Source organism: Epinephelus lanceolatus, chromosome 14 (genome assembly GCF_041903045.1).
Source record: "Epinephelus lanceolatus isolate andai-2023 chromosome 14, ASM4190304v1, whole genome shotgun sequence".
Taxonomy (NCBI): domain Eukaryota; kingdom Metazoa; phylum Chordata; class Actinopteri; order Perciformes; family Serranidae; genus Epinephelus; species Epinephelus lanceolatus.
This window is the reverse complement of record NC_135747.1, coordinates 8,742,873-8,758,869: the sequence shown is the minus strand read 5'-3', so window position 1 is coordinate 8,758,869 and position 15,997 is coordinate 8,742,873. Positions and strand designations below refer to the sequence as shown.

The 15,997-nt window shown below is 40.2% G+C and overlaps 2 protein-coding genes and 1 long non-coding RNA gene across 6 annotated transcripts in view; 2 read left to right on the top strand and 1 right to left on the bottom strand.

The window, feature by feature from the left end:
- The window catches only part of tns1b (tensin 1b), a 239,075-nt gene that overhangs the window by 212,782 nt on the left and 10,296 nt on the right, over positions 1 to 15,997 (bottom strand). The window lies entirely within an intron of this gene.
- Positions 11,497 to 12,250, top strand: LOC117251395 (uncharacterized). Its single transcript, XR_013493261.1, has 3 exons — positions 11,497 to 11,566; positions 11,652 to 11,781; positions 11,897 to 12,250. It is a non-coding gene; the product is annotated as an uncharacterized LOC117251395 (long non-coding RNA).
- On the top strand, positions 12,588 to 14,541 carry LOC117251394 (uncharacterized). Of its 2 annotated transcripts, XM_033617656.2 has the most exons (4): positions 12,588 to 12,687; positions 12,774 to 13,005; positions 13,105 to 13,248; positions 13,340 to 14,541. In XM_033617656.2, exons 1-4 carry the CDS (start codon positions 12,602 to 12,604, stop codon positions 13,889 to 13,891), a joined length of 1,014 nt encoding a protein of 337 aa, XP_033473547.1. In that variant the 5' UTR covers positions 12,588 to 12,601; the 3' UTR covers positions 13,892 to 14,541. The 2 variants fall into 2 exon arrangements, with proteins under 2 accessions (XP_033473547.1, XP_033473548.1); XM_033617657.2 differs by having other exon boundaries at positions 13,105 to 13,481.

Here is a 15,997-nt window from a genome sequence, read left to right as displayed (position 1 = left end):
TGCTACTGAATTAATTTTCTAGATTAAAGTACGATCAAACTGTGGTTTTGCGAGAGGTCATCTCTCCAATTTCCCACCGTGCTGTTTTAAAACTCAGTCTACTTGAGCATTATCGCATCTGACGGCTCCGTAGCCCCCACTAGTGGCGGGCGGCTGCATGAGTTAAGTGGCCTTGTACATGAATAAAACACTAATTGGTTTAACCGACTAATATTTCTGGTGCCGGCTAGCGAAGGGCGGACATTTAATCATTTAGACGGCTAATAGCACACATCCCTAGTCAACAACAGACCCACCAAGGGTACCTTGCACGTTGTATGTCAATGTGGAAAGGCCATGACCAAACCTTGATATGTGATTAGGTCAGAGTGAGAATGTGTTGCAACAGACCACCATAGATGGAAAAAGGTGGAGAGAAGTAAAACTGCTGTAAAACTCTGACTTAAAATGTAACTGTATTACATCACATTACATTAAACCAGAAAAGGAATCTACAATGAATTTCTAGATGGAGCTGGCTTCATGGGTTGAACTCAAATTTATCTGAACAAGTCCTGTGTTATTCAAAATTCATTTGACCTTGACTTTTTTGTGAGTAAGAGCCCTGATTTACACCCTTGATTAATTAATTTAAAGAATCTTTAAAAATGCTGTTAGACCCACCTTTGGGAAAAAAATTGTTTTAAGGCCCACAAGTCGTTCATGACCTGAATGATGACTGTAACATCACATAACAGCACATCATCAATGGGTGTCCAGCCCAGTTTACAGTGCTATGTCATTTAAAACAAGGAAAAGGTTGAAAATTGAATGAATTGCCTTCCCTCACTTGTCACACTATGCTCCATTGTTGAGCCGTTCAATATAAAATATAATTAGGTGTTAAGAAAAAAATCTTAGTACTTGTTCTACCATTGAACAAAAATTGATGGGAATGTTTTGCTACAATGCAGTAAAACTTTCACTAATTGCATCTATAACAAGATGTAGTATAGCACATGGATGACTTGTGAGGAAGTAATAATGCCTGAAAAGATGTTTCCACTAAAAAACTATTAATCAAATCTCTTTATTGCAATTACAAAATATACAAAAACAATTCAAGACTTTCTTGACGGCTAACATTCTTTCTGGGTCGTGTGAATGAGTGCCATGACCCTCAGTTTGACAATTATGTAGTCTCCTGTAATCTCAGAGCCTAAAGTCAAAAATGCAGATGGCAGGTGTTAAAGGATTGGCTGCAGTAGATCTTAGTGGTAATATAAGACACAAGACAATCGCACAAAATGACCAAGCAATCCCAGGAATGTGCCACAAACGTGAAAGTGCAGAGAAAGGAATGTTGTCCAGTGAAGTGATAAGTAGTGTTGCATTGGAGAGAGCTGCTAACTGATAATGCAGCCATTAAAATGGCTTGATAGCTTTCATCTAACAATGGTTAAAGGCACTTCATCTTAGAACAGACTGTTAAATTCATTACTGTTATCTCTAACAAGAAGAGCCCAACCTTTCAGGACAGATAACAAGTATAACAGTAAAACACTGTGATTATGTTTTCATTCAGTCATCAATACTTGGATTAAATATAACTTACAAAACACATATTCTGCCTAAATAAAAGAGCTTATGTCTTAAATATAACTTTATATAGTAATCATTTTCTGCATTAGACCTTCTCATCACGTGTAACTAGATGTTCATCAACTAAGAATCTGCACACATTTCATGATAAACACTTTCCTTAAATAGGTGACTGCTGTACAATACAGGTCAAGTTGGTGTCAGAGCTGCCACTTTACAACAGTGATATGAGATTTCTGTTACTATAGTAACTTGTTATGTTACCATGAATCAGTCTAGCTCTCCTGTTTGGTCGAGAGGTACACAGCTTGCAGATCCAAGGAAATATTAGCCTCAAACCTGAGTTGCTACACAGTTATTAACAGCCACTGACAACACAATACAATGATGTGGAGGTATTCAGGCTATTTTCAGAGTCATGCCATGAAAGCTTGCCAAGGCAGACAGGCATGCAGAAGGCAAAGAAGTAGCAGATTATGTTCTCAGAACTTCTATGACAACTGTAATGTAAAAAAAATGAAGTGGGCTTAAGGGGTAAAACCCCTCAATTTAGGTAATCCAATATGCTATTCTTGCAGTCTGGGAAAGTCCATGTAGAACCTAAGAAACTAGGTCTGTGTTAAGCCAAAAGGCTTTTATGCTGGATGCCCTATTGTGTGGTTATTTAATCCCACTTGCTGCTTATCTTTGGCAAGTGTTTAGGATGAGAATGTTACATACTAGGGATGTAATAATTACCGATATTACGGTAAATTTCGTTTAATTTTTACACGGTAAGAATTACCGCTTATGTTTAAATTAATTTCATTATCGCGGTGGATTATCAGGATATGTAATAACAGCCTCATTTAAGTCTCGCGATGCAGGCGCTGCGTGAATGCATAGCATGTGTAAACACAAAGAATGAAAACATGGCGGAAGGTGGTGATAGTGGCACGCAGGACATTTCCCCCCCAACTAAACGAGTCTGAGGTCTGGGCGTACTTTGGGTTTCTGAAGAATGCCGAGGGACAGCTGGTGGGGGACAACTATCCTGTGTGCAGAACATGCAGAAAGAAAGTTGCTGCGAAGGGTAGCAACACTACAAATCTGCTGGCTCATCTCCATGACCGTCATCCACAGCTTTACAGCCAATGCAAGTTATGCTATGCAAACGTCAGTTACTGTGTGAGGGACTTCAGTTTTACTGAGATTGTCATAATGTGTAACTCTCGACGTATACGAGACATTTGAGCCGTATCTGTCCTCCTAAACGGCGACTAGGTTTTCCGTTTTCATTTAAGACACTTAGGAGCTAATACCTGCTGAGCAGCTAATAGCCGTATTAGCAGCTATGTTACTAAGTGTTTCAAAACGAAACAGAGCTGTAAACACTGAGCGGAGCAGAATATAAACCGACATAACGTAACACTAATTGAGATCAACTATGATTGAATCACTATGATTATGGTTATTGTATGGCGAGCTAGAATCGATACAGAGGGCAGTTATGTTTACTCAACATAAGCTCAAGGAAACAACATAAAACACTGCCGTGTTAACCTTTGACCGAGAGCCTTAATGGGGGCTCTCGGTTTTATAAGGTTGATTAAATTCACTGCTCATAGTCTTGACCTAACACACACACACACACACACACACGAGAACATGCACTCCTTTTCTCATACAGTCACTGACTCCTCTGACTCACATGCACACTTCTAATGTGTGAATTATTCTGTGTAATGATGACCATTGCCCTTAGGGTTTTTTTGGTTTCTCCTGCACATTTGTGATATCTATCCTATATATTGTATGTTTTTTGTTCTACTCTTGCATTGTTTTGTTTAATATATATTTTTCCTCTCATGCTATATAAATTGTTTACATATTTTGCTGACTGTTAAGATGCACCAGACAAATAAGCTTTGTTCCTGTAATTTGTTTACATATTTTGTTCATTTAAAATAAAATTTTCTGTTGCTGTGCCAATCCCTTGCCCATTTAATGTGAAAGTTTAATTTTAATATAAGATTCTGGCTGTTAACACATTGGTATGATAAGGAAGTTACAAGATTTAGTGAAGTTATTTCAATATATCTATTTTTTGGACATTTTACAGCGCTTGAAAAAATATCGCAATATTATCGTTTACCGTGATAATTTGGTCCCTATAATCGGGATATCAAATTTTCCATATCGTTACATCCCTATTACATACAGCTGCCTATGTCCTATGCACATACACAGCTGTACAAAGTAAAAACAGATATACTCAGATATACTGATAAACCAACCTATATTGCTGATATTTCATATTGATACGTATGTCAACAGAAAAGTAGCAAGAAATTATATTGTTTGTCCATAAATAGACAGTGACAAGTTCATTTTCTAACTGTAAAATGTCCCACTAAGTGCAGATCCTGGTCACAGTTCTTAAACTAGAATTACCGCCTTGTAGTTGTATGCCTCCATGAACTACTGAAATTGCAGTTACAGTTTGCATCTATGTCTGCCCAGACTAATATGTCGCCATGACAGTAGACAATGCTTCAAATATGAATGTTGCTGCAAAGAAGCTAGATATTGTAAAACGTGGATGTTCTGCACACATCTTCAACCTGGCTGTATAACCAGCACAGTTTCAAGTTGAACACCTAAGATTAGTGTCACCAATTCAGTATCTGACCAAATGGCATTAAATAATGATCAGGAAAGTGCTTTTGCAGAACATTATGATGTCACAGTGAAGTTGACCTTTGACCTTTTGAATATAAAATGTCATAATTTCATCATTTTATGAATTCATTGAATGAATGAATGTCACGTTATGGTCAACAGCATGTTTTGGCAAGTCACAGTGACCTTTGACCACCAAATTTTAATCAGTTCATCCTAAAGTCCAAGTGGTCATTTGTGCCAAATTTGAGGAAATCCCCTGAGGGCATTCTTGAGATATTGCCTTTACAAAAATGCAACGGATGGACAGACAACCAGAAAACATAATCACCCTGGCCACAGCTATCGCCAGTGCAGGGGATCTAAAGAAAAAACATCTAAGAGATCACTATCAAGTATTTATGTTTTAAAAATGGCCAATGTTTTTAACTCACTGACCAAACAACCTGTCGTTCTTTAAAGGGCAAGAAAGAGACGTTCCATTTACCTCCGCAACCTTGTGCTGCATTCATGTGGTATCAGAAAAATCTGGAAAATAAGTTCTGGATATTTCATTAGTCCCCTGATCTGTTTTCTTTGCTCTATGTTATCATTGTGTTGTTTGAACACTCTGAACAATAAAATACAACATATCCTCTGTGTGGTATTTGTGTTGTTACCACATTACAACTTAAACCTCATTAAAACAATGACCATTGGCTAGCAGAGGTCCTGACCCAGTGCTGTTGCTGCACTACATTACTGCTTTATAACAAAATGAGCGGCAGGAAAAGGAGATCAATTTGGAACCATTTTAAATCTATTTCATCCACAAAACGCAAAATGCAACATTTCCAAACATCTAGCAGGCCGTTTATGTGGCAAGCTGTTGCTCTAATGCTATTTATGGAATATGACCTTTTTTTCATCGGATATTCCAAGCAGCAGGGGGTGAGTATTGATACAAAATATTGTTTTAGGGTGTACAGTAAAACATGCTATGTGTATTATATATATTGAATTTTCAAAGTAATGAGCCCATGCTTGTATGTTACAGAAATATGATTTGCCTGCATCGATTTGTTGTTCGGGGGGCACAGTGGTGTGGTGGTTAGCACAGTCTGCCTCACAGCAAGAGGGTTCCCGGTTCGATCCCAGGTGTGGGAGTTTGCATGTTCTCCCCGTGTCAGCGGGGGTTCTCTCCAGGCACTCCGGCTTCCTGCCACAGTCCAAAGACATGCAGATTGGGGTTTAGGTTAACTGGGGGGGATTTGTTGTTCTTCCTGGTCAAGGAGTATGCGTCCCACCTTGAGAGAACTGTTCATTCCATCTCGTTCAATGAGTGTAGCTGCTAGGCTGTTTGAACTCGAGTCTGACTCAATGGCATCTCATTCACTCACCATAGCAGGCAGCATGAGCAGCACCCTACAGTAACAGCAAGTGGGAAAAGTTCTGGATTCATCAGCACTCTATAGGCTGACCTGGTACAGAACAAACACTTAAAAGAGTGGTTCAGAGAGTGGTTTAGAGGTTAATTTGTTCATTTTTGTCCATCACTGATTAAAATACTTGACAAATCTTGGTTCTTCCTCACATTTACACTAAAAACATATAAACCCAAAGCCATTTATAAAGCAGCCCTGCCCATAGATTTACAGCAATGCCTAATGAACTAATACAACCAGGGATGTTACATGGACAGCTATGCAAGTATAAAAAGACACAACTAAATCTGTAGATAAATTCCTGTCATCTCATGTGACATATTTTATCGCCTTATATACATGTGAGAATAAAATAGAATCAGTATATTTTCAGCGTTGGTGTGAACACAGCTTTAGGGGTACCATAAATAAATTCCCAGCCTGTGTATATGATATAAATGTGTGGCACGCTAGTGATGCTTGTGTAGGATTTCAGGCGCGTGCAACACATGTGCAGTATTGGGTCCAAGAGTGTGATTTAATTAAAGATTCCTTTGCCTGATGTATAGGCTGGGACACACCCGCTCTCATTAACAGGGATCAGGACGGGAACGTTGAACATGTGCCGTGTTTTTTTATGGGGGGCTATTGAGTTTCTACTCCTGCTCTACTAATAATAACGGCAGGACAACCTTTCCCTACAGGACAATCAACTGTTTTTTCACCCTGTGTTGTCTTTAAGGCACTGGAGACAGAAACATAGCATACATGTGGAGAGATATGATTCTCCAAAAACATTTTTAAGGAAGTATATGTTCACATCACCTTGGTCACTGCACAAAGATTAGTCTTATACAATCCAGTTAACCCATTATTTTCTACACAGTTTTCCCTATGACAGTAAGTTATCTGTATGTTTATTAGAGACTTTATGGTTACAATTCATAATGCCCATTGCGTTTCCCCTCCCAGGCCAGTGAGAAACCACATTCCAGTGCAAATACCTATGAAATTCCTCCACAGCGGAATGTGTGTAAGTGTGCAAACCTATCCTTTTAAAAACCAGTGAGGGCGAACAAGCAACAATGATCTGCCTCAGCTTGTTACAAGCATTGGTGCAAAATAGAGAGAGAGAGAAAAAAAAAACTGGGGTCTTTCTTCCTGTGTGTATTCAGAGTAAATGCAGCATGTCAAAGGGGGGATTTATTACGTCCCCAAAGAAAAACATTCTCCCGATGATGAAAACATGATTGGGCGACCTGGGTAGCCCAGCCTAACTTCTGCTCCACTGTCACAGTAATTACCCTCAGAGCCCTGTGGCATCCGACCTTGGTGAAAAAGACCCCGGGAAAAGAGAAGAGCCACAAAGACGCATTTTGAGGCAAAAAGGATGCGACCTGGGAGAGCCGAGCTCCCTGTCCATCACTCGGAAGTGCTGTGAATGGCTACAAAGGCCCCCAGAGTGAGACTTTGTGGGATTTCGACGTTGCCAAGAGCAAATGCCACATCGCCTTGCCAAGTATTAGGGAGAAGACAAGAAAATCCCCCCACACGTAGAGAAATATCAACAAAACTGCAGCATAAAGGCCATATTCACGGGTGCACAAAGCCATAGAGGCTGGATGGTATAGGGCTAAACGGAGTGTATTATGTTGCACTGATGCCACAAGGTCTGAGGCAGAGGTGGAAGTTAGGCCTCCGCTTTACATTCCAAGAAAAGGGGCACACAACCGTGACTCTGGGGGAAAATACAGTTGCCCTGTGCCTTAATCTATCATTCTGACTGTCATTCTATCCACTGTGCATTGCCAAGTGAATTAAAGACACTTTAAGAAGCTCAATGAACGCCTTTTGTATCCCATTATCTTCTTGTTCCACAGGCTTTGTGGGCAACGTTACGCATCACCGAGTCCGTAATGTCTTGAAAGGCTGTTTGGAAAAGAAATATCCGCTCATCGGATTCACACATCCTTACACCACGAGGCTTTGGAAGTAAAGGCGTTGACTTCCAAAATGGATAAAAAGGCTCAAATTATCAGACGATTCCATGCTAACTGCTGGCTCAAGCTAAAGGATTTCTACTCACATTCTGCAATTTCACACACATCTATGTTGCAGGACAGAATTTTGAATATGTTGTATGGAACAAACTATGCATTACACATGTCACTTTATAAATGTACACAAATAAACTAATGTTTCTTCACACTACATTTGCTATTTTCATACGTAATGGTTGGGTTTTTTGAATCATTATCTAGAGCTCATGTCAATTCACTGAACTGAAAAAAATTGAATGGTATTATATTCATCTTAAATAATTCAAACAACTTCTAGGTATAACCATTGCTATATCATTGTAATCTTAAAGGGTAACTTCAGTATTTTTCAACCTGGACCACATTTTCCCTTGTTTTGTGTCTGAATGACTAAAGGGAACAACAATTTTTGGAACTGGTCCAGTATTAAGTGAGAGGGTCCAGCCAGCAGTGTTGAAACTGGCTGCAATGTAACCACTCAGGGCATTTGTACACCATCAATTTACGTCCACTAAAAGTGCTTGTTTTTGCCACTGACAGGCTCAGATTGTTATGGTAAGTGTCTCAGAACATTATGGAAAGAATCCCTACAGAAATAGACCTTCTTGTTAAAGAGTAAGATCCTTTTTGAGAAAACTCCAAAATCAACACTCCCAAACCAACCTGACTCCATTTAAATAAATAGTAATTTAACATGTATAAAACCAGCATTTTCAAATCTAACTGGGATTATTTCAGCAAACCAGAGTTGGTAATTGTTGGAGCAGTTGAAAGACAAACAATACAGCTTTTGTTAGTTTAATTATGTTTCTGTTGACTTTGATAAAAATGATTTAAATGGAGTCTGGTCAGGAATAATAATCTGAGCCTATCAGTGTCAAAAACGAGCACTGAAAGCAGATGTAACTGACAGTGTATCATTGCCCATTAAAGAGGAACTACGCCCAATTTCAAAATACACACATAACATCCCTGTGGTCTACAACAGTCCAAAAAATATTAGTAAACATGAACAACTCTCTCCCAAATCCAAAACTTAGAGTACTAAAACTGAAATTTGTGATGTCATAAGGTATAAAAGCTGGAGCTTCTCAATAGAAAATGATTGGAAAAGATGTTCTAGATCAGTGGCTTCCAACTGATGGGCCGCGTTCCAAAAGCTACTTAACAGAGACAGCAAACTAGCTAAACGACATGGCCAAATGCAAGTATGACGCTGAATATATAAAACTGTGTGGACCTTGAACTAATGACTAAGGAGAAATCTGGACTGTGGCTGGACCAGTTGGAAACCGCTGCTCTAGATAACACTGAACACCCAGGGTAATGTTCTGAGTGACTGGGTACATTTTCTATGTACTATGTACACTATGATGCTTATTTGTGTATAAAATAGAAAACATTCTGTGGGTCCACAAAATCAGACTTCATTGTCTGTGGAGCAGCTCCCGACTTTATATCTGACGACATTACGAGTTTGAGACTAACTTCTCTGTTACTATTAGTCACTTAGACACAAAAAATAGGGTTCCAGGGTGAAAAAACCCAAAGTAACCCTGTAATGGTTATAACTGTTTCTATGGTTGTCCTTAACATCTGTTATTTCACACTGAAATATATTCATACATGAGAACAAATGAGTCTGAAGTAGATATGTGTTTCTTGATTCTATGTTCTTTTTTGACTTTCTTGATTGCTGTGCACACATTTCTCATCAAGTAACTAGCTCAAATTAGCCAATTAGTGAAAAGTATTTTAAAGTGTGCTAAATCATACTGATATTTGCTGCAAAGAGCTGGTTTAACCTGCTGGGAGCGGCACGTGGGAGAGGTTTACCACATCAAGTCAGACAGATGCAGGTACAGTACAATAACTTAACTCACAAACAGTGTCTTTGATATCCTCTCTTATTATCTGAATCCTCTACGAGCCACTGTCAAGATAAATCCGGTGCAGCATATTCTGCCCAGACTGTCATGGGAAGAACAGATCTATTTACAGAAGCGTCCTACTCTGAAATAAAATGCAGAAATGTCTGCAAGAGGTTAAATTCCTGTGTGCGTGGGCATTAAAAGGTAAAATGACAGGGGTTAACCTTGCTGAGGCATCACAACCCTCTCCCGGGTCAGGCACACACTGGGCACCTTTCCACAGAGGAACACACAGAAAGAGTCTTGTTCTGCAGTCCATGCGCGGGTCAGTGCTGGCAGGTAGGAGTGAAATGATAGGCCTCCCCAGAGACACAGCACAGAGGACACACTGTTTCCCCACAGCTAAAGCATCCACTGGAATGCAATATGGGGCGGCAGGTAACTTTCAGTTTACCGCATACCTTTATCGAAAATCTTCAAATCCCAGGAAAGCCCCCGCCTGCCGTCTGACACTTTGGTGGGAATTCAGAAACAGGGCAGATGGAAAGCTTGACTTGACAGGCATCAAACTGAAATGTGGATTAGTTTCTTAAGGAGGGATAGTCTGTAGTATTACTTGTGTTGAGAGTTGGATCTGCCCGTTACTTAAAACCCATTAACGGCTGGCAAACAGGTACCTGCCTTAGATTGGATTTAATATCATTTTAAAATGGTTGATTAAGTTACCATCATGTGCAACATCAAATTTAACTCTTCTTCATGTGTAAAGCTTTGATTCAGACAAAAAAATCATTTCAATTAAAGAAAAAACATTTAAGTTACTCCACTTTGCATTGTGGTTCACATGATGGCACAGTAATGACTAAGCCTGTTCTGATGTTAATATGAGCTATTTTGCGCAAATGAGAATGATTTTTTTAAAGGAAAAGAAAAGCCTGCAGTTCCAAATGTACTTAGAATCTAATTACATAATATCTACTCTTTAAGCAAATCTGGTTTAAAATATTTGATAATTTGATTATTCAAACTGTTCTTCACAGAGGTGAGATATGGGTCCACCCAGTCATCATAGCCACACTAACTATAATGTAATAGCAGTGTGTGCTGTGTGTGCCGATGAACAGCACTTGGCTTCCCCCTTTCCGCATTTGTCCTGAGCTCTCTGCTCATCTGCCAGCAAAAGTTTGCCTGGTGACGTGAAACGCATCTCTGCCAGCCACTGAACAGGGAGTTCCAGGCACTCACTACATGGGGGAAAGCCAAACATCATTCATCTGCACACACTGCGATGACACAGAGGTGGTTGAAAATCAGCAAAGCTTCACTTTATAGGTAACGAGTACCAATACCCAGCCTTACACAGAAGTAGATACTGTAGTTTTCTACTGATACATGAGCTAACTAGGGATGGGTACCGATACCCGGTACCATGACGGCACCGGTGCCGACGTAAACGGTAGTAACCAGACCAGAAAGCAACGCAGATTTCGGTGCTTCATTTTGGTGCCACTGAATTTTTCATTACCACCCCCTTACCTCTATTGCCGTGCCGGTGTTATGCAGAGTTTTGGATCCCTGCCGAGAAGTGCATCCAGCTCATTGGGCAGCCGTGGATGTGTGCTACACGTGATGTCACGTCAGTATATTTCACCTGCACCTGCACACAATGACCCTTGATTGGATTGAAGTGAACCTAAAATGCCGAAGGCAAAACGGTCGAAAGTTTGGCTGCACTTCACCTCAAAAGATGCAGATTCGGCTGCCTGCAACAAGTGCTCAAAGGCGATATTGTGCAAGGGAGGTAACACCTCGAATTTGATTAAGCATCTGACGACACATGGCATTTTTTTAAAAGCCGAGCAATGCACCGTCTTTGATAGCCTGTGAGACCCCACGCCAAGCACATCTTCTGCCGCTATTGGAGTTAGCAGCATCCCTGGAGAAGAGAGTCCCACTCCCAGCCCTGCCAGTGTCGTTGACGCTACAGATGACAGCAGCCGTTCTTCTTCGGGTGAGTAACTTAATGTTGTTAATGTGTAATTTACGTCGAGTAAGTAACTTAATGTTGCAGAGGTCTTTTTGTTGTTTGATGGCAGTGACTCCCTTCACCCTGGCCAAGAAGGCTCAACTGACAAAAGAAAAAGTGGAGGAAATTCACAGGGCAGTAACAAAATTTGTGGTGCAAGGCCTTCATCCATTTTCAACGGTGGAGTCACCATCATTCAGGTGAAAATTTTTTGGACCATATTTACTTCTTGTATTATATGTATATAACTGCTCCTGGCAATGACAATAAAGTGAATCTAATCTAATCTAATCTAATGTATTTTTTTAAATACAGGGAGATGACCACTGCCCTTAATCCTAGGTACCAACCCACATCCAGGGATGACATATCCAATACATTTATACCTGCATGGTATTCTGTAGAGAAAAGCAATGTCATCCAGAAGTTGGCACAGGTTAACAAGGTAGCTATCACCTGTGATGGATGGACCAGTGTTGCACAGGACCACTTCCTCACAGTCACTGTCCACTATATCTCCAAAGGCAAAATGGAGCAGAATGTGCTGAGCACTGAAGCGGTTTATGAGTCACAAACAGGACCAGTTGTGGCCAAAGAAATAGCCAGTGTTGTGGAGCAATTTCACTTAGAGGAGAAAATAATTGCTGCCACTGTAGACAATGCCAGCAACATGGATGTTGCTTTGAGAAGTTTGGATTTCTTAAAAGTGTGATGCTTTGCTCACACCCTTAACCTGGCAGCACAAAAGGTTTACAACATTCCTGCAGTTTCCAACTGGTGTGCCAAAATCCGTGCAGTTGTGGTATGGCTCAAGCGTTCATCGTTGAGAAAAACTGTGCTCAGAGAGAAGCAGCGCGTCCTCAGTAAGTAGCATATGCAGTTATATATCAAGAAGTATTGTTTTTAATAATACCATTTTTAATTGTAATTCAAAATATGTCTGTGTCTGTCTGTGCTTTAGATTTGCCAGAGCATAATGTCATTCTCGACGTTAAGACGCGCTGGAACTCCCTTTTCCTGATGGTGGAGAGATTTATGGAGCAGTTTGATGCAATCCAGGCAGCTGCTCTGGATCAACGGCTGAGGAAGCCAATGGAGAAGGACAGGTGAATGACAAGAGAGCCACTTGTTAGAGCTAAATTACAATGTCAGTTTATCATTTATGCTTAACATTGTTAATCATTTTCCACAGGCTAGAAAGGTTCACACAGGCAGATTTAATGAAGGCAGAGGAGTTTATCAAGTGCATGCAAGTCCTGTACACATCAACCCTGTGTGTGTCAAGTGAGAAGTCTCCCACATGCAGCCAAATCATCCCCATCCTGACCAAGCTGGAGGCACACTTCAGGCAATGTGATGAAGACACTGGTTTCACCTCCTCAATAAAACAGAAGGTCTGGGGTAATCTGCAGAACAGATACCAGGTATTTTCCATTTGCAGACAATATCTATCCTCATAAAAAGGAGGAGAACCACAGCATTTTCAATATCAGGTATTATATTATATCTTGTTTTCCTTACAGGATGAAAACCTTCAGAAGTTTCTGAAGGAGGCCACACTGATGGACCCACGTTTTAAAGGCAGGCTAGATGAAGGTGAGGCTGCTGACGTCTGGGACAGGTTGGAGAAGGCAGCAGTGGCAAATGCCACAGCAGCAGTTGCACAGGTATTTCACTGCATGTGTACATCTTTGTTCTTTTGCATCATGTTGTAGTTTCTGTGTTGAAAGAATGCTCTTTTACTATCTGTGTCCACAGCCTCCTATAGAGTGCCCTCAGGCAGACTGTGAGGTTGATGTCGATGAGATGGACAAGCCAGAAAAACGTGTAAGTTCAGAAATTTTCAATCAGAAGAACCATGTACTATATTCTAAAATTGATCACTTTTTTTTTTTTTTTTACAAACCTTACACTTCTTTTTTGTTTTCCAGCCAAGAAAGTTCCAGAAGTCGGCCTTGGAAAAGCTGTTTGAGGATGAGGACAGAGAGCTTCTCCAGGCAGCTTCTCAAACAGCCAGTGGCCCCTCCATCACAGAGCAGGTGCAGAAGGAGCTGGACATTTACAAAGGTCTGCCTGCAATTCCTTCTGGACAAGACCCTGTGGCCTGGTGGTGGGGTAAGAGGGATTTATCTGCCCTATCAGATACGTACTTCTGTGTCCCAGCCTCATCAACGCCTTCCGAAAGGGTTTTCTCTTGTGCTGGGCATACCATCAGCCAAGAGCGATGCCGCATATCACCAGAAAAGGCTAACATGGTCATCTTTTTGCAAAAAAACTGTTGAAAGTTTAAAGTTGTTAGGTGTTTTTTAAACACGAAAAAATTGAAAGGTGATTGTGATTTTTTATTTTTTTTATTTTTTTTGCATGTTGCATGTTGCATGTTCTCTGTATTCTGTATTTCTGCTGGTTTTGATATGCTGCTGTTTTTATTATGATAATTCTAACAGTTTGTTGTGAATTTTTATATCGGTTAATTTCTTAGTCTGTTGTATTTATATTATTTAAGGATTTTAAATTAATATTCTGTTCAACTTGTGTGTCACAAAATGCCTTAATAAAAAGGCAGCGTTTTTGGACAAAGTTTGTATGTTTTCCATTCTTTAAGCACCGGTTCGGGCACCGTTTAAGCACCGGCACCGTTTCAAAAGTACTGGTTTGGCACCAGTATCGGATAAAACCTAAACGATACCCAACCCTAGAGCTAACTGACTGCTCTCTTTCTGTCCCCTAATGGTGAACTTTAGCTGTATACTTCTTTATATTCAGCCCGAGTACAGCCTCATGGAGCCACTAACATGGGTGTAGACTGTTGTTTACATCAAACTAATGGTAGGCTACATGGACTTCAAATCATTTATACAGCAACTTTATCTTGAGGCCAGTACAATGTACTTAAAATGCCTCACACCCCTCCCTCTGACACTGCAATAGATACCAAGGGTCAGTATACTGTCAGCTTATCAGGTTCATAATGTGTTAGAAAACTACACAGAGCGGCTGACACTGCAACATTGGCATTGCATTTAGTCACATCCCTCTCTGATTGAAACACGTCAATACTTAATTCATTTCTGCTGTGTTGATCTGCCAAATATCTGAACTCTTGGGTGCTTTGATTGATTTTAAAGCAGCATGATTACATACAAAGTCAAAGACACAAGTGGATTTCTTCTAAATTAAGCAGTACAAATTGAGGTGTAGAAACCTTAACCTACCACTGAGTGACTCCATTTCATGTATAGAGACTAAGGGAAGAAAGAAACTAAATAAGACTATGAAAACAGCTATACACATGCCAATGGTGTATACATTACTTACTACATAGTTGACTTTTCAGACAGCAAAAGCCTTCCAATCTGGGTGAATGAAACACGGTGAAAAGTTACACTGAATTCAATCTGAACATGTCTTTAGTTTGTGTTTATTTTCACCAGCTACTTTTTTTTTACATCTCCAAGATTCAATTCAAGAAGTTTATTGTCATATGCATAGCCAAAATTCTTAATTGCTAGTCTCCACTCACACAATAGTACAATTAGAATTAACATTAGATTCAAAGTCATGGCACCCATCATAGCTGACATATTTGCTTCACTCTCCCTACAGCACCGCTACTTAGTATTTATATAAGCATTGATATGTATTTTATAGGGATGCACCGAATATTCGGTAACCGAATATATTCGGCCGAATATTGCAAAAAAAAACACACACATTCGGTATTCGGTGGAATAAGTTAAAAGCAAGGCCGAATAATAGCGGCGTGTTTTGATAACGCAATCAAACAGCGTGCCGTGACGGGCGGAGTAAAATGTCGGCAGTGTGGCGATCCGTCCGTCACCGCACTCACATTTGCGACTAAAAATAGTTTTGAGCGAGCAAAATAGGCTTAAATCATTCAGCACGCTGTGCGAGCAGCCTACAGAGTTCAACCAGCAGCAGAAACAAAAGGCGAATCCCACCGGTTGTGGGTTGAACGGGGGTCACAGACACAGACAGTAATGTATTCCTGTCAAATACGGCGGCCATCAGCTTACCGGTGATGGAGAAGTTGGCTCCAATAATATCCTCTTCTTGGCGTCATGACTGCCCAGAAGTACCTGAACAGCCGAGCCAGCCGAACACAGGTATGTGACGTGTCAGAGGAGAAACGAGCCGTTCACATTTCTGTCTTTGTGTCAGTAACGGTCCACAAACCTCACCGCACTTTAGGGACTGTTCTTTACTTATGAAGGGGAGGAGGGTGGCTGGTTGATTCTTATTTTATTTATTTATTTATTTTACTTTGATCCCCCCTATGTTAATCACTTATTGATGCTGTTTTTGAAGTATGAATAAGTCAATAAGTAATTTATTCCATTGAAATATCATTGATGTAGCCTATAATAGAAAAGTGATTTATCTTTTTATAAATGA

Excerpts from the sequence above, each read along its gene's own strand:
- LOC117251394 (XM_033617656.2), top strand. The coding sequence starts at position 12,602 with ATGGTGGAGAGATTTATGGAGCAGTTTGATGCAATCCAGGCAGCTGCT. Across the intron at positions 12,688-12,773 it reads AAGCCAATGGAGAAGGACAG|GCTAGAAAGGTTCACACAGG; the intron begins GTGAATGACAAG and ends CATTTTCCACAG. Across the intron at positions 13,006-13,104 it reads ATCTGCAGAACAGATACCAG|GATGAAAACCTTCAGAAGTT; the intron begins GTATTTTCCATT and ends TTTTCCTTACAG.